Below are 19,359 nucleotides of genomic sequence, written 5' to 3' on the forward strand. Positions count from 1 at the left end.
TCACCTCTGATGTTTTCACTTTTGATTTGACGTACACTCATCTTGGACAGGTCATCCAGGCACAAAAATACCATAATTTTACCAGATAATAAGAACCTTCTGCCTACCGGAGGCATGGTAAGCCTGTAAAAATGCAGTACTCAGACCCCACTGCAGGTACCCAAATACTTACATTCTACAGATGAGCAAGAGAATTAACAAGATGAAGCAGATGGTTGCCATAAGCACAATGAGAAACCACTGTCTCAAGGGCTTGTGTTCATCTTTTCCTGGTGGAAAACAAAAAAGAAAGAAAGAAGATTAAAGGCCAAGTTAGAAGCAGCAGGTAAAAGAAATGATGAGGCTTGGGTCATCAGACAGCTCAGGTTTGAGTTGCTGGTGCTGGGTGGTGCTGGGCAAGTAACTTAATTTCCCTGAGCCTAAGATTTCTCGTCTGTTAAAGATGGGTAATAGCCATCTCACAAAGTTGATATAGGGTGAAATGAAATGGCGGCAGTGAGGCCACTTTTTTTTCTTAAAGAATGATTTATTCAATCAATCAGCAAATATTGATGGCGTTCATTCCATGCACTGTGCCACTTGAATCCTGAAGCTTATTTGTTTTTGGTACGTAGTAAGGTTTTTAGATAGAAAATCCACAAAAAGATAAGCCTACTGAGTAACCCAGTTGCATCACAATCAAAATATTTTACGAAGTTGGAAATTAAACTTTTGGAGGAAGTAAAGAATGAGATAATACTTGTAGTGAACAATAAAGGTATTAGACCCTAAGTGCTTTTCAATCTTAAATACCTTCAAGGCACCCGTTACCATTTTACAGATAGGAAAAGAAGCAAACTGCCATTAAGTCAGTACAGAAAGTCAGTATTTTGTATGCCACTTATTCTCTGTTTAAATTTGCTTTGAATCTACATTCAAGGGACAGATTCTTCTAGGAACTTCTATGATAGCTTTGGGGTGTGTAATTTGTCTTTTAAGTACTAGAAGGGCATCCAAGACAAACTCAAGCCAGGTGGGGTGGCTCATGCCTGTAAATCCAAGCACTTTGGGAGGACAAGGCAGGTGGATCATTTGAGGCCAGGAGTTCGAGACCAGCCTGGCCAACATGGTGAAATCCCATCTCTACTAAAAATACAGAAATTAACCAGGTGTGGTGACAGGCACCTGTAATCCCAGCCACTTGGGAGGCCGAGGCACAAAATCGCTTGAACAGAGGCAGGGGGGGTTGCAGTGAGCCGAGATTGTACCACTGCACTCCAGTCTGGGGGACAGAATGAGACTCTGTCCCGCAACAGCTCCCCTGCAAAAAAAAAAAAGAAGAAAATAACTCAAGGCCATTTACCAAACAGTGTTTAAAGAGGTTATGTGTTTGCTAACCTGCCTGATTGAATAAGGTAAATCCTGCGTCATCTCCCTGAATATGGGTTTCCTTTCTGTGGGAGAGGCTGCTCATTCACTGATTCCTTTATTCATCCATTTAACAAATATTTATTGGGCTCCTATTGTATGTTTGGAACTGTACAAATTACTGGGATTCAGTGGTCAAAAGATCACATATGGGTGCTCCCGTCATAGAGTCCATTAGGAAAGAATCACACTCAGCAAAAAGCAACACAAGCAATGATGTAATGACCAGTGTGCTAAATACTGTGGTGAGGTTTCAAGCACACTGCACCAGGAGAAAAGGTTACCATCCCAGTTTGCCATGATTTGCTTCCTCTAGAAAACAAGAAATACAGAAGTGGAATTTTCAGGTCCTTGTTAATAGCCTAAGACTTCCCAAACCTCCAAAATACTTAAAACTCAAATCATTCAAGTAACAAGAAGGAGAGATGCCTTGGGATATAATCCTAGTGATTCCAGTCTTGCCTTGTTCTCTTGCTTTTGCTTTTTTGCCTCCTGAGGACCCTTACCCAAGCTTTATCTTCTGCCTCCCGGAAGTTTTAATCTCCTTCTTCATCTCTTCTGTTCTGCTTTCAAATATTCATGGAGTCCTTCATCTTGAATAAGCCATTACCTTGCTCTGCCGTCTATCTCCACTGTCATCAAACACGTTCTTACTTTATTTCCCAGTCTAAATTATTGAATAAGGGCCAGGTGCGGTGGCTCACGCTTGTAATCCCAGCACTTTGGGAAGCTGAGGCAGACGGATCACCTGAGGTCAGGAGTTCAAGACCAGCCTGGTCAACATGGCAAAACCCTGTCTCTACTAAAAATACAAAAATTAGCAGGGCGTGCTGGCTCGTACTTGTAGTCCCAGCTACTTGGGAGACTGAGGTAGGACAGTCGCTTGAACCTGGGAAATGGAGGTTGTGGTGAGCTGAGATCGCACCCTGTCATGCCAGCCTGGGTGACAAAAGCGAGACTGTCTCAAAAAAAAAAAAAAAAAAAAAAGATTTGGGCTGCTTCATTTCCCATCTCTAACACTGCTTTTTTAATCACGGTGACTTTCTCCTAGTCTAATTCAAAAGACGCTTGTTTTCTTTTTCCAGCTTTATTTTTACTGACCTCCTTCCTGAATTTCAGACTGTGGATAGTTGAGCCCACCTTGAAACTGAGTCCTCAGCTTTATTGCCCCAATCTTCCTCTTCTTAGATGGCACTTCTCCCCATTTTAATTTTGACTTGCCCTCTCCACTCATCCTTTGACCCTTTGGTATTTTCCACTGTGGTCTATTCTTTGAACTTTGAAAAGTATGTTTATACCGCTTCATCTTTTAATTTTGGGAAATCTTTTCCTAGGTTTTTATTCCTGGTCCTGCCTGATACTCAGCTCCAGGCCTAGATCTTAGCCTGTCCTTAGGTGAAACCTGCTCGGATATTTCTCAAGGCTGATAACATTCAAAACCAAATGTGTGCTCTTCTTCACATCAAAACCCCTTCTCTCAGTAGCTGCCCATTTCAGTCTCAATCCTTCCAAGCCCCCAAACCTGAAGCCTTGAAGTCACTTTGACTCTTTCCATCCTTTACAGGCCCTGTCCCTTCTCCTCATTCCCTCGGCTCATGTCATTACTGTGTACCCAGTGATTAGTGCCAGACAGGCATGCTTTGTCCAGTGCTTTCATCCCTGCGTAGTCTGGACACCTGGCTTCTAGTCTCAGCTTGCTGTGGAGGTGGTCATTCTGGGCCTTGGTTTCCTCATCTTAAAACATGGCAGTTGAAATATATAATCCTGCAGATCCTTCCCCAGCCAGCACCTTTTCTAGCACCACTCACTCAGTACAGGGTACTGTCACTTCATATATACATACCTTTAATAAAATTGGTTTTAGAAAAGGAGTGCCTTTTTGGGCCGGGTGTGTTGGCGTAATCCCAGCACTTTGGGAGGCCAACGGGCAGATCACTTGAGGTCAGGAGTTCGAGACCAGCCTGGCCAACATGGTGAAAGCCCGTCTCTACTGAAAATATTAAAATTAGCCAGGTATGGTGGCGCCTGGCTGTCATACCAGCTACTAGGGAGGCTGAGGCAGGATCGCTTGAACCTAGGAGGCGGAGGCTGCAGTAAGCTGAGATCATGCCACTGCACTCCAGCCTGGGCTATGGAGCAAGACTCTGTCTCCAAAAAAAAAAAAAAGGAAAACAAAAGTAGTGCCTTTTTGCTGCTGGAACTTTAAAAGTTGTAATAAAGTATAAAAATTAAAAAAGAGAAATCAGTAGTCACTGGAAGTAACTAAGAGCTTATTTTCTATACATATTTTTACATTCCCTTTTTCTGAGTGCTTCTAGGTGCCCAGATACTATGTAAAGTGCTTCACGTACATTCTCGATTCTCACAGCGATGCTTTAAGATGGACACTATTATTCTCACTGTACAGATGCAGGAACTGAGGTAGAAAAGGACAGAGTAAGTCAGCCCAGGCCACCCAGCAAGGAAGTGAGGGAGCCCAAACAGTCCATGCTCTTAGCCTTGATGCAGGAATCCCATTCCTCTCCCTCCCTCTGCAAAACTGAGGGCACACTGAATACACAGGAACTTCACTTCACTTATTCTAAGCATTGCTTCTCCTTGAGAACTCTCCTGAGCATCATCCCTATAGCTCTCTGTCTTCACTGTGGGAAGCCCTGTTCTATTGTTTGCATCCCCGCTGCCCGATAAGGCTAAGTGTGCAGGCAGCTTCTCTAATTAAAGGTGGCTGCTTTGCAAACTACCGTTCCTCCTGACATTCTCCAAACTCTAGGTGAGACTGAAGAACTTGATTAAAAACCTATGACTATACTATTTATTTATTTATATGGGATAGAGTCTTGCTCTGTCACCCAGGCTGGAGTGCAGTGGCATGATCATAGCTCCCTGCAGATTCTGACTCCTGGGTTCAAGCAATCCTCTCGCCTTAGCCTCCCAAGTAGCTGGGACTACAGGCGCGCATCACCGTGCCTACCTAATTTTTAAAATCTTTTGTAGAGATGGGGCCTCAGTATGTTGCCCAGGCTGGTCTCAAGCTCCTAGACTCAGGCAATTCTCCTGCTTTGGCCTCCCAAACTGCTGAGATTACAAGCGTGACCAACTGTGCCTAGCCCTATGGCTATAGTTATTTTTTTTTTCAAGTTTTATTTTGAAATATACTTATGTCTATTGTTTTATAAAAAGGCATTCGCCACATTTTGTTAAATAATGGAAAATGGACCCTTAAAGTGGCAAAGCTTTTATTTTCCTAAATCCTACAGATACTCGATGGTTCCAGGATTAATATTCAGTTCTCTGGATGGGAGCTGAGTGCTCTGTTAGACTTCGTTTTTACTGCATTCTCTCTTAGGTAATGTGAAGAGTAGCTGGGACAAACAAATACCAGCAAATCAAATACTGTCTTACTTTATCTCCCAGTCTGATTTCCTGAATAAGGCATTCAGCCTGCTTCATGGCTCCATCTCTCAAACTATTCCATGCTCATAACCATTATGCAAGTATCCCGATAACCACATTCAGAAACTGTAGGTTCAGAGACACGGGATTCTAATTCAGCAAGTGGTATATCAGCAGAAAAAAAGTTATCCTGTTTACAACTAGGTTAAACCAACAGAAAAAGTACGGGTCCTGCAGAAAGAAGGGGCAGTGTTGTAAATAATTATCAGGGTCACACTGTCGGTCACACTTTCAGTCACATTTGGGTCTTAAATTGTGCAATACCCCCTAGCCTGATATGGCAAGTTCTGATAACAGTACCGTTTTCTTCTGACCATGATTACAAAAATCTTTTCAGTTAAACCACTCTCGAGTTATTCACTTCAGCCCTCATTTTGATAAGCGAAGATTCTCACTGAATTAGCAAAAATATAGAGGCAACCCTGATTTTATTTCATTAAATGAAAAAAAGTTATTGATGCATACAAAGTACTACGTGAGAAGCAAAGTCATGGTCACTGCCGGGAGGGAGTTGGCACATTAGTCATTTCTCCTGGCCTGGCTTCTCCAGTTGCCCCAAATGCATTAGGGCTACTCACCTATAGCCAGTTGAAAACAGAACTAACCCCTGAGAACACAATCAAGGTCAGCTTTTCCTTGAAGAAAATATAAATTGGCAGGAAAATTTTGTGCAAGAAAAAGCTTTCACGTACTCATTGCCAAGTAGAAATTACTTGTGGATTACTTGTGGTCAGTTACTTATTTATGCCAAAAAAAAAAAAAAAAAAAAACCACCCAGTAGATTAGTGAATTAAAGTAAGCACCTACTCTGTTTTGCTGAAAGTAGAGCAAGGAGAGAAGATCCCACTGAGAGCATACATTCTTTGGGTCAAAATGATTAAGAATTTCAATACTTTAAAAGTTGGGAGATCCCACAATGTAGTCTTAGTTTGAATTCCGGGGTCTCCAACCTTGGAGATTTCAAAAACAAAATGTATTTCCAGGTAATTTGGCTCTTTTCTCTGACTCAAGGAGAATACCTTTCTTGCCATTAAAAAGGAAGTCACAGATGTTTCTTTTCAAGAAATCAATGGGCACTGCCATTTGGTTATGCAAAAATGGGTTTCAGAAAGAAGAAGTCACACAGCCTGTCCTTGTAAGGAGGACAAGCTCTCCAGACTCCCTATTTGATTCCTGGGTGCTTTTTAGGCATCGCTAACTTAGACCATTTGGGAAATTCAGTTTCTGGTGTCTGGGGACCTCAGTTTCCATTATTTTTGACATCTTAACCATTCTTCTATGACCCTAGAATGTATATGGAGTGGGACATGGGGTGCAGGTGGGCTGAGAGAGTGGCAACACAGAGGGCAGAAGGACTCCAGATATTGCACCCAAACTAGTCCCAGCTCTGCCTCTGGGAGTTTCGTCAAGCCACTTCCCTTTTAGGGCTGCAGTCTCTCTTGCTCTAGAATTCTATGATCTATGAGGTTTACACTAATAGCTCTTAGGAGGTAAATTTGATTTGGAAGCCTGTTCCACCTTAAATTGTGCATGTAAGTATGAACTTTCAGTGCTTACATATTGATTTTGAATCTGATTTCAGACTCAACAATAGGTTTCCAGGGAAAAGAGCTAATTAGTAAATTGATGGGATGCTTCCAACGGAGCAGGCCTGCTGTGTTTTTAGAACCAGCAGGTGCTGAGAGAAGTTCAAATGGCACCAACAGGGTTGGATAATTGAGAGGATGTCAATATGGTAGTCTATGATACAGGGTTTAACTAGCTTCCTGTGACTTGCCTCTGGTTGGAGGGGAGACTGTGGCATCATGAATGAGCACCCCAAACCAGATCACAGGCTCCCAGTGCAAGCAAGTCAGGAGCAGACCTTTTGGGTGAGTGAGCTTTCGAGGCAGCTGTCAAATGGACTGTGGGAGGTACCTGGTTTAGAGAAATAAAAAGAGGACAGCAAAATGCAGCTTCAGTGAACAAAATGTGTAGAGTAGTGAAGGACCCAGATCAAACACACACAACCTGCACTATCTTCATCTGGTGGAACTGGGCTTGAATGAACTGAATAGAGAGAGGAAATGGAGACTGTGTATTTGTGTACATGTGTGTATTTGTGTGCATCATGCATGTATTTGTGTGTGCATTCAGGATTAACTGGATGGCTCACTGCAGTTAATTTTACTGCTTGTTAAGTTTACTGCTTGTTTGCATTATCCCCCAGTAGGACTAGACTTGATGAAGTTGAGAGGGGAATTCCTCATGGCAGTTTTCTTCTCTGCAGGCTTTCCCACAAAGCACCAAGGGCCATGTACCTTCTGGGGCCCCCCAAGCAACCCAGAATTTTCTTCTCTGTAAGGGGCTGCTGGGCCTGTTTTATCAACCTGCTAAAGCAGATGAAAGCTGGCTGCAGAGCATGTGGTCATCACATAGAAGTAAGCAACAAGGGATAAAGAAGTTTGGTCCTAGACTGAGTGTGGTGGCTCAGGCCTGCAATCCCAGCACTTTGGGAGGCCAAGGTGGGTGGATCACTTGAAGTCAGGAGTTCAAGATCAGCCTGGCCAACATGGTGAAATCCTGTCTCTACTAAAGATACAAAATTAGCCAGGTGTGGTGGTGTGAGTAATTCCAGCTACTCTGGTGGCTGAGGCAGGAGAATTGCTTGAACCCCCATGGGAGGTGGAGGCTGCAGTGAGCCGGGATCATTGTGTGACTGCACTCCAGCCTGGGGGACAGAGCGAGACTCTATCTTATTAAAAACAAAACAAAACAAACCCCAGAGGTTTAGCCCTAGTTCTGCCACTTGCTACCAAAGTGACCTTCAGCAGGGTAGCCTCTCCAGCTTCTATGTCCTGCATTATAAAACAGGGAGACGGACTGAATAAATTAGCACATGTGAAGTGCTTAGCACAGTGCTGGTACATAGGTGCTCAATAAATATTACTTATTGTAATTACGATTAGGATGAAATGCATTGTGTCAACAAATTCATGAAGATAATTTCCCTTTCATCAAAGCCAGGCCAAAATTGGAGTGCTATCAGAATTCCCAAAATGCAGAATGATAAACTCAGGTCAGGAGAAATAAACACACACCAAATATTCCAGATACTGAGGAAGAGAAATGGAAGTTCCTGCCCTTCAAGGATTTAGGGTTCATAATGTTCATGTTAATGAACATTATGAAGAACTTGGACAGGAACATTTAGACAAGAACGGCCTGAAGAAGCTAACTCCATTCCCAATGGCTTGTCTGGATGGAGACTGACAAGGTCAAGAGCTGGCAGAGCTTCCTGCTTTCACAGCCCCCAGCCCCTCTGCCTGAGCTTGGCCCATCCTCCAGCCTCAGTTTCCCTGGCTGGAGTAATAACCACCAGGGCCATGGAACATCTCAAAAAGAACCCAGGTGTGGAGCCAGTCCTCTGGGTGGGTTCCAAACCCAGGTGTCCCACTTACTATCTGTGTAGCTTCCAGCAGTTCTTTCACCTGTCTGCATCTGTTTTCTCACCTGGGTGATTAGGAAATCATGTATGTGATGATAAATAAGATGATGTAGGTGAATATGTCCTGCACAGGGGCTGGCCCCCTGACAGAGTCCCTCCCTCCCCCAAGCTGCCATCCCACCATGAGGCAGAATGTATGCCTAGAAGGGTAGTGCAAACACCAATAGAGGTGGCTGTGCCTGAAAGCGCTGTGGGAACTCCCTGCTCCTGGCAGTTGGAGATGAAATCTGAAAGGCCCCTGTTAACCCTCCTTCAGGCCAGTGGGATGACCACTGGGGTGAGGCAGTCCTGCTCCGCTGGTGGGAACAAATGGGGCTGCCAGGTGGGATCTAACCAGGCTGGACAAAAGGAAGCAGTGTGACCAAGCCATCTGTCTACACAGGAAAACCAGAACCACAATAAGCTGTGTTAGTCTTAAGTCAGCCTAAGTGGGTCTTTCATGTTGTTACTGGGTCAACTCTTGTTCCTTTTAAGCAATTTTTGCTACGGTATAGACCCGGAGGCTCCCATCTCAAACCTCACAAGAGTTTTGCAAGATTATTTTGGAAGGCCTAGGGATAGCTCATGTGGACCCTTCTACAACATTTCCCTTTCATCTTTCTCCTCGTGTCACCATAGTGTGAGAATTTAACAAGGAAAAGTTGCTGAAGGAGAGGGATGGGATAAGGAGAGACAGAGAGAAGGGATCAGAGCTCCAGGTAGGAGTCAGAGTCCAAGGAATCAGGTTGGAGCTGCGGGACCTTGGCACAATGCAGGCAAACTAGAAAATGAAGATGTATTTGATGGTCCCAAAGGTGACTCCAGTTTTTGATTCCAGGTGCCCAGGACAAAGGTACGAAGTCACCTCATACATCAGCCCATGAATGTCAAGTCAAAAGGAAAAGGCACAGGAGTTTCTCTGGGGTGGCCTTCCTTCCAGCCCATATTCCCATAGGCCACCCTGATACCCTATCTCAACCCATTTTCATTAAGTCCTAACAGATTCTAGGCTGTGTCACAGGACTCTGAGACACCCACCCCACCAGCTCAAACTCTTGAGAGGAAAGCAAAGGCCAAGATTTCCTATGAGCAACACATCTCTATGTTTAAGGAGCTGCTGGGGGCAGCAGGTGCTCCTGTCTGCTGTGACCTCGTGACTGAGTGATCTGAAAACTGTGCTGAGTCTTCTTCAACTCCCCCGGGTGTAGGTGCCATGCATCTCAAGACTAAAGAAAGCTTTAAATAAAATACATTTTTAATGGAACCCAGTAGCATCATTGCATAGATCCTGGCCATCAAATTTTGCCTTCAGTGAGGTCAAAGCAAAACCCCATCGTTTCTTTGAAGGGCAATTGCAGTGATTGTGGTCTGTCACAGAAGAAGCAGGTCTCAGAACCACTGATCCTGACCAAAGACACAGCCAGAAATAAGAGCAGGGTAGACCCACATAACTCTCTTTTTCTGTAAGCAAGGACATGACCATGGGAAAATTTATTTTCATCATTCCTTGTTTCACACTTGGCATTTGAGCTTCATGGATGGAGGAAAGAAGAGAAGGTGATGGACTTGAGAAAACACACAGCTTCATGAAGACCAGGGTCAGGAAACAAAAAGTTTCGATAAACAGGAGACAGCAAAGATAACAAAGGAACAGAAGAATCGGAAATTAAGAAAGTTTAAAAAGGAGAAAGACATGTGAAAATTGGGAAGTTAGCTCTTAAGATAAGACAGAGAAGCCAGCTGACATAGGGCAGTTGATAACGAGTACTGATAAAGTGAAACTGCTACTTCCATAAAAAAAAATTCCCGCCCAGCTCAGTGGCATGTGCCTATAGGCCCAACTACTCAGGAGGCTAAGGCAGGAGGATTGCTTGAGCCCAGGAGTTTGAGACCAGCGTGGGCAACATAGTGAGACCCCTCATCTCTTAAAAAAAACATTCTGAATCAAATTGTAGGTCTCATTCAGTTTTTGAGAAATCTTCCAAAGGAGAAGTCACTATATCAAAAAGACGCCTAAGGTGCATGTTTATCATAGCACAATTCACAATTGCAAAGATACAGAATCCCCCTAAGTACCTATCAACTGATGAGTGGATAAAGAAAACATGGTAAATATACACCATGAAATACTACTCAGTTGTACAAAAAGAATGCAATAATGTCTTTTGCAGCAACTTGGATTGAATTAGAGGCCATTACCCTAAGGAAAGTAACTCAGGAACGAAAAACTAAATACCACATGTTCTCACTCATAAATGGGAGCTAAGTTTTGGGTACACAGAAGCATACAGAGTGGTGTAATGAACACTGGAGACTCAGAAGGGGAGAAGGTGAGAGGAGCATGAGGGATGAAAAATTACCTATTGGGTATGATACAAACTATTCAGCTGATGGGTACAATAAAAGCCCAGACTTAACCATTATACAAGTCATCCATGTAACCAAAAACCACTTGTACCCCTAAAGCTGTTGAAATAAAACAATTATTTTTAATTAAAAAAATTCCATGCTCTGGAAATTCTAGGACAGGAGAGCCAATCAGGCACTGTTCAGAGCAAGCGAAGAGCACTCACTTGCTAATTATACCCTCTCCCTGCTGTCCCCTGTGCCCCTTGGCTGGCCAGGGACCTTACCAACAGAGCTGGACAGCACCCCCTTCCTCTCCCAGCTCCCCTTATCTCATCAGTCAAAACTTACCCTGTGTTTCATGTTTTTAATGAAATAACCTTGGGCTATAATGGGTTAATTAGTTAATCAAATCTATTCTAATTCACTAATTGGCTCATATGTCATCTATTTGAGAAAATCATATAAATAGCCACTTCTTGGCTGTTTGCAACTACTGAGTCATTTAGTATCTCAGGACCTCCATTTTCTTACTTTAAAATAACGGTGGGGGGGAATTAATGTCTAAGAAAGGGGTGATATTTGAGTTGAGTCTTGGCGTAAAATGGAATGGAAGGGCTGCAGCGTGCTATTTTTAAGATAAGGCAAAAGAGGAGAGAGCGTGTTTAAAGGAAATGAATGTAGCAGCAAAATCGCCTGATAGACTTCTAGCTGAGCATAATTATTGCTGCATCCTCAAGGGATAAAAAAGAGCCATGCAAAATGTCCCAGAGGGGCTTGGACTTCCTATTATGTTTATTAATCATCTTGATGAAAATGGAAAGTCTACATTGATTAAATTCACTAATGATCCTAAACTGAGCGAGGAGTAAATTCCAGAAAGGATGGATTTATAAGGTGAGTAGTAATACTAATCAGCTCATCTTCATGAAAAGGGTGGCAGTAAATGAAATGGGATTTGCTATAGATAATGGCAACGAGGTACACCTGGGGGGAAACGATAATGAGTCCAGATTCAAACTAGGAAGGTATTATTTAGGAAATAATAATGGTGAGAGAGCTCTAAAGTGGAGAGTGAATAATAAATTAAAAACAAGCTTAAAATAAGCGCTCATTATGGATCACAATTTCACTCTCAGCACTTTTGCAGTGGGGTGGTACAGAGAAGGTGAACGTGAATGGCAGAGATGGAAGCAGGTTTGTAGTGCAGCACTTATATTTTACTGGTGAGGACGCTGAGGCCCAGAGAGGTTAGGTATAGACCGACCAGGTCAGGGTGGAAAAACCCTGTCACGCTGGTTACCACTCTGTCCCCTGCGGTGGTGGCAGGAGATCACGATTCCTTCTGACAATCTAAATTTAGCCTCAGAATCCTCAATGCTGCACTCTAAGCAGTCTCTCATTACTTTGCTCACAAAATATTATCTCGTGTCATCTCTAGCTTACATCATAGAGCTAGACGTTGGCAGAGCCGTGGCTAAAAACCTAGATGTCCTGAATGTCTAGTGCTTCTATTTCACCCTGTACGTTCTAAATTCTCAGCAGGCAACATTGACTATAACTTCAAAAGTCAAAGACTCAGAAAGCATAACTCACTTCTTATCCAGGGTTCTGACCTTGGTGCCCATCATCTTGGTTTAAGTTTCTTTAGACAGCATTTAAAAATCTCCCAAATTGAATATATAGAGAGAGAGGTGTTGGGAAGACACTTAGAAATAGCAATAGTTTTGAGCCAGTGAGTTTTGTGCCCCTGGGGAGTCACAGAAAGCATTTTTAAAAAGAAGTCTATTGAATTCAAGTAACAAAAATTAAACTTCCACCTTAGGCATTTGACAAAATTAATGACCTTGTTAAAAATTCCCTGAGACTGATGAATGCTTCTCATATTTGTTTCTCTCCTGGGGAACAGAGTGAATTTTCCCTGTGCAAATGGAGCCATGTTGAGGAAAGTCCTGTGTGTGCTGGTTAGTTAGGTGAGGGTGTCAACCTAGGGGGGAAGGGAGGGGAGGGGAAGATTGGTCTCAACAGAATTGTGAAGCAGGTGAGTTTGGCCCATTCTCACTTCCTTTTAGTGTCCTTTCAGTTCCCTCTCCCCAGGAAGGCTCATGATGCTCCTGTAAGTCTCTCTGATTGATGGGACGGCTACTCCTCTAAGGCTGAGCTGGTTGTGTGTTGCACAACTTTAGGGGACGCTATTCTCCTTTGGGAACTCGCTAACTTAGCATGACCAGCCCCCTGGCAGTTTCAGAACAGTTCTCCGTTTATTAGGCCTTTCCTTATCTTTCCCAGTCTTCAATGGAAACCTATCTTCTATGTGTCAGATCAGAGTCATTTCCACATGGGCTAATGGGTCACTGCCCAAGACTTTCCTGAAGACCCACCCCATAGCTTAAGCAAATGAATTAAATAGTAGAACATTTTGGCATGTGCCTGAACGAAATCTCTCCCATGTATACTCTTCCAATGGTTAATGAATACCTCATAGGATTCATGAGAGATAGCATCCACACACTTGATCACCCATAATCACAAAGGTTGGCTACCAAGATCTTTTTCTCTTTTTTTTTGTTTTGTTTTGTTTTGTTTCTTTTGAGATGGAGAGTCTTGCTCTGTTGCCCAGGCTGGAGTGCAGTGGCGTGATCTTGGCTCACTGCAGCCTCCACCTCCTGGGTTCAAGTGATTCTCCTGCCTCCCAAGTAGCTGGGATTACAGGTGCGCACCACCACGCCCAGCTAATTTTTTGTATTTTTAGTAGAGACAGGGTTTCACCATGTTAGCCAGGATGGTGTCGATCTCCTGACCTCATGATCCGCCCTTCTCGGCCTCCCAAAGTGCTGGGATTACAGGCGTGAGAACCACACCCATCCCCTAGATCTCTTAAATAAGACTTTAATCTACCCAGCACTTTAAAGCTTGCAGAATCCTGTCCCACCATGCCAGAGTGTCCAGAGATCAGGTAAGATCAAGTCAGTTAATCTGGGGTCAGAGCCCCATCCCTGCCACTTGTTGGCCATGCAGAACAGAGTTAAGCCAATTATCTAAACTTTCCAAACAAGTTTTTTGATAGGACTAAGATAATGTATTTACCATAGTGCTTGGCAATAAATAAATAAATAAATAAATAAATAAATAAAAATAAAAAAACACATGTAATCTGCTATCCCTGCAGTTGTTTTTATTTCAGATACCCTGTGGGGCAGGAAAGCTGGATGTTATCTCCTTTATCTTGAGAACCCTAGCAAACAGAGAGAAATGATTTGTCTGGCGATACACAATCAATCCTTGTCAAGGCTGAATGTTAAACCTGGGCTTTCTATGTAAGGCTCCAGTCTTCTTCCCACCATCTCATGCTCTTATAGACCTAGTGCAACAGTTGACGACATGTGTGTGCCTCCCCAGGCTGCATGGTTTATCATATACATGAGACACACTGGTTGCTTTTTAACTGTTTCCTTCTCTCATACAATGCCTATGCTGACTTGCCGGAAACACCCGAGTAATAGCCAGAGTATGAATTTTCTTTTCTTTTCTTTTCTTTTTTTTTTTTGAGACGGAGTCTCGCTCCGTCGCCCAGGCTGGAGTGCAGTGGCATGATGGGCTCACTGCAAGCTCCGCCTCCTGGGTTCACACCATTCTCCTGCCTCAGCCTCCTGAATTTCTGGGACTACAGGCGCCTGCCACCGCGCCCACCACCACGCCCGGCTAATTTTTTTTTTTAGTAGAGACGGGGTGTCACAGTATTACTGAGGATGGTCTCAATCTTCTGACCTCGTGATCTGCCCACCTCGGCCTCCCAAAGTGCTGGGATTACAGGCGTGAGCCATCGCACCCGGCTAACACAGGGTATGAATTTTCTGTCTTCAAGGTGCAAGTCCACATGTCCTAGGTGTGGAATTGACATCTGTGTCAGGGTAAGACTGGAAATGTGCCCCTTCATCCATAGCTACCATTGGGTATATTATCCTTCACGGATCTCACTGACAGAGAAGGTGCCCATCTTACTAGCCAAGCAAACTAGTCCATTTGGTCCTAACATAAACAGTTGCAGAGCTAACACAGGAGCCCGGTGATGCATGGACCTTTTGATACTCTATATCTGTTAGGCTGAAGGCTCAGGGACAGATCCAGATTTTGTGGGCCCCTGTAGATTATTCAATTTTGGAATCTTCTTTTTTTAAAAAAAGTATAAAGTCAAAATTAGATACGGGAAAATTACAGAGATGGAGAACAGACTAGTCGTTGCCAGGGTTCAGGGATAGAAGAGAGGAGAGAGAGATGGGTGTGTTTATAAAAGGGTAACAGGTGATGATGAAACTGCTCTGTATTTGACTGTGGTGATGGGCACATGAATTTAAACATGTGCTAAAATTGCATAGAACCAAACACACACACACAAATGAGGACATATGGCTGGGCACAGTGGCTCATGCCTGTAATCCCAGCACTTTGGGAGGCTGAGGCCACTGGATCACCTGAAGTCAGGAGTTCAAGACCAGCCTGACCAACGTGGTGAAACCCTGTGTCTACTAAAAATACGAAAATTAGCCAGGTGTGATGGCATGTGCCTGCAGTCCCAGCTACACGGGAGGCTGAGACAGGAGAATCACTTGAACCCAAGAGGCAGAGGTAGCAGTGAGCTGAGACTGCGCCACTGCACTCCCACCTGGGTGCAGAGCAAGACTCGGTCCAAAAAGAAACAAACAAATGAGGACATATACAATTGATGAAATCAGTAAGATCTGGATTACCAACACCAATATTCTATTCCACTATTGTACTATAGTTCTATAAGATGTTACCCTTGAGGAAAACTGGATGAAAGAGACACAGGATCTCTGTTATTTCTTCCCACAGCATGTGAGTCTAAGTATTTCAAAATAAAAAGTTTAATTTAAAACATGGATAAAACTGGAAACAAGATTTGGGGGAAAAAAAAAATAGGCACCGGGTCTAGGAGGGTTGGTGCTAATGACAAGGTTGGACACTTAAACTTCACTTGGCTTCATTTCCTGATTGGAAAGGCAGTAGACCAATAGAAAATGAGTCACAATAGAGATATGAAACCATTTTAAGACCCACAAATGAAAGTGTACACTTCTGGGATTACCTTCTTTGATCACAAGGAAGGCTGCCAATGTAAAATAAACATAAGCTACTTACCCACATAAATAGGTTGGCTCCACTCACTCCAGAGCCCCGCCTCTCTGCACATGGAGCTCACTGCTGCTCTCACTTGAACATCATACTTAGAAAGATCATCAATTATTGAGATGAATGCATTGGTCATCATTTTTTCTATCTAAGTGGGGAAAAATAGCATTATAAGAATCTCTAAACACCTAATTTAGTTCTGCCAATTATCAGAATGGGAGGTCCTATATAGGTCATGTGACTCACTGTTCAGCAAGCCATTTAAAATCAACAGGGCACATATCAATTCGTTTATACTAGGCGCTTCAGTGTTGCTGTGTTGGCAGTCACCCTTCAGGAAAACGCTATCTTGTAACCCAAATATATGAAATGGTCAACAGTCAAGATCCAGGTGATCCTATCCAGGCCGAGCAGATGTTTCCAGACTGAAAGACTGGAGTGGCCTATGCCAAGATGCATTATTCCCTCACCTTGTCCCTCCATAATCTATGGTCACATTACTAAATAATATTACACGAACACTAGATTGTCTCGTGTTGAAGCAGTTTTCTCATGAATGAGCCCTTCTTCTTTTTCTTTCTGCTGATCACGGTCGCCACCATCCAGCCAGTCCCCTGTGCCAGAGATGTGTTCCTGACACCTGTATCTTGAATACTCCCTGGAGGTGTTTCTCCCTTTTTTACTCCAGCCCTGTGTCCATTGCCTATTTTAGCTCTTATTATCTTTTGCTTGGACTGTTGCAGTAGCCACTAACTGATATCCATATGTCCATGTGGCCCCTCCCCACTCACATCCGGTTTTCACACTGCTACCAAAATTCTTCTTCTACTCTGCAAATGTGGACATATTTCTCTCTTGTGTGAAATTCTTCAGTGGCATCCATTGCCCACAGTTATGGTTTTTAACAAAGAAGCCATTTCTTTATTTAAAAAAAAAAATCTTATAGAGCCACTCTGGGAGAAGTCACAGTGTCAGATACAGAGTCATGAGTTCAGTGTTGGTCTTATATCCAGGCATCCAGGCAGACTGAATTACTTGCCACTTGACTGAAAGAACCATACTCTCCCAAGCATAAAGTTAGTCCTTTTCCTAGACTGGTGCAGGTCAGGAACTATTTATTACTGGCCTGTGATGGGCTAAATACAGATAAAATTATGACTACAATTTGGAAGTTTTGGTAGCAATTTGACATCGCCATGACATCCAAACACATGATCAGTGAACTGATACTTTACATGTCTTTGGCTATATTTAATTTTTGCTAGCAAATCATTTTTATGTATTTGACAAAAGCACCAATCGATGGTAGATTAGATATTATAAAAACACACGCACTCACAGCCCTTCAGTGTAAGTATTTTGGGAAGCTCTGGCTAAGAAAGTCCTTCTCATGTTTTCTCACCAGACCAGTTTCTCTTCATCCTTGCAGATTCCGTTCAATTCCTCTCTGCATAGCAGACTCTGTGCACACACCCCCATCTCTAGCTGCACTGGCTTTTCCTGTGGGAGAGCAACCCCAAGGCTGGGCAAATATGTCACAAGATTGGGTCACTCCATGGCAGAAACAGTCTTATTTCTCACAAAGAAGCCAATTTGTAAATATTTGTTGAATCTAATGGAATTGGCTTTGTCTACTCTCTATAAGACATGAGTTGGAATCCTGTTTTTTTCCCTAACTTTGTGACTGTGGGAGAGTTACTTCATCTCTTTTGCCTCACTTTCCTATAAAATGGGAATGATAATTACATCATAGAATTATTGTGAGGGTGGAATATACACATAATAAAGTTTGACACATAATTGATGCTCAAGAAATGTTGATTGACTTTCTTCTCAGTTCCTTTCCCTTTGAAATTTTTATCTATTAGTACTAATGAGTTTTTTTAAATTGTGGTAAAATACATATAATGAAATTTACCATCTTAATCCCTTTTAAGTGTACAGCTTTGCGATATTAAATACTTTCATATTGTCGTGTCACCAATGTTCAACAGTCTTTTAATCTTGCAAAAGTGAAACTCTGTACCCATTAAACAATAGCTCTCCATCCGCCCTCCAACCAATTCCTGGTAACCACCATCCTACTCTGTTTCTAAGAATTTTACTATTTAACCTCCGAAAGTAGAATCAGACAGTATTTGTCCTTTTGTGACTGATTTATTTTGCTTAGCATAATGTCCTCAAGGCTCCTCCGTGATGCAGCATGTGTCAGAATTTCCTTTCTTTTAATGCTGGATAATATCCTATTGTATGTATATGCTGCATTTTGCTCATCCATTCATTTAATGGGCACATGGGTTGCTTCCAGCTTTTGGCTGTTGTGAATAATGCTGCTATGGACATGGGTGTACAAACATCTCTTTGAATCCTTGTTTTTAATTCTTTTGTATATATAACCAGAAATGGAATTATTGGATCATATGGGAATTCTATTTCTAATTGTTTGAGAATTCATCATACCGTTTTTATAGTAGCTGCATCACTTTAGATTTTTTTTTTTTTTTTTTTTTGAGATGAAGTATCGCTCTGTCCCCCAGGTTGTAGTGCAATGGCACGATCTCGGCTTACTGTAACCTCCGCCTCCCTGGTTGAAGCGATTCTCCTGCCTCAGCCCCTACCCCCAAGTAGCTGGGATTATAGGCATGCGCCATCATGTTGGCTAATTTTTGTGGGGTTTTTTTGTTTGTTTGTTTTGTTTTGTTTTGTTTTGAGACGGAGTCTCGCTCTGTCGCCCAGGCTGGAGTGCAGTGGCCAGCTCTCAGCTCACTGCAAGCTCCGCCTCCCAGGTTTACACCATTCTCCTGCCTCAGCCTCCCAAGTAGCTGGGACTACAGGCGCCCGCCACCTCGCCCGGCTAGTTTTTTTTGTATTTTTTAGTAGAGATGGGGTTTCACCATGTTGGTCAGGCTGGTCTTGAACTCTTCATCTCAGGTGATCCACCCACAGTGGCCTCCCAAAGTGCTAGGATTACAGGCATGAGTCACTGCACCCATCTATCATTTTAGATTTTAACCAACACTAGTACCAATAAGTCTGTTTCTAATCCTTTGTATTAGTTTCAACCAAAAGTATGTTCTTTCAAAACAAAAGGCCAGTAAGATTTGGTTTATACCTATAATACCTGGGTAGACGTAAGTTAACTTTGACCTTGTTAGTACCAAGCTGTAACTTGGTTGCAGTCACTGAAGATAATTTTTTAAATGTTTCTAAAATAAATGTCTGTCATCAAATATTGGAATGATCTGAGTAATTACCTGCAAATATCCGTTCCTTGCATTGTGTATTTTTACTTCATAATCAAAGCAATGGATTGGAAAGGCAGACACTGGTTTCTCCCATTGGATAGAGAGACGAGTTCCTTTAATCTCTGCTGTGACATTCAGTGGCGGATTTATTTGATCTAAAGGAATGAAAGATCAGTGATTTTTTTTTTTTAGAATCAGTGATCAGAGCTGATAACTCCAATCCACCCACACTTCTCAAGGCATTTCTAAGATATGCTTTTTTCAAATATTTACCATCAGGTCTTAATCAAC

At 42.8% G+C, this 19,359-nt stretch overlaps 1 protein-coding gene across 1 annotated transcript in view; it reads right to left on the reverse strand.

The window, feature by feature from the left end:
• The window catches only part of IL5RA (interleukin 5 receptor subunit alpha), a 44,497-nt gene that overhangs the window by 10,187 nt on the left and 14,951 nt on the right, over nt 1-19,359 (reverse strand). Inside the window, exons 9-11 of the mRNA XM_028844382.2 lie at nt 19,078-19,223; nt 15,833-15,971; nt 173-269 (exon numbers count right to left, since the gene is read on the reverse strand). Coding sequence (XP_028700215.2) covers nt 173-269; nt 15,833-15,971; nt 19,078-19,223 — 382 coding nt within the window. The remainder of the gene's footprint in view (nt 1-172; nt 270-15,832; nt 15,972-19,077; nt 19,224-19,359) is intronic.

Source organism: Macaca mulatta, chromosome 2 (genome assembly GCF_049350105.2).
Source record: "Macaca mulatta isolate MMU2019108-1 chromosome 2, T2T-MMU8v2.0, whole genome shotgun sequence".
Lineage (NCBI taxonomy): Eukaryota > Metazoa > Chordata > Mammalia > Primates > Cercopithecidae > Macaca > Macaca mulatta.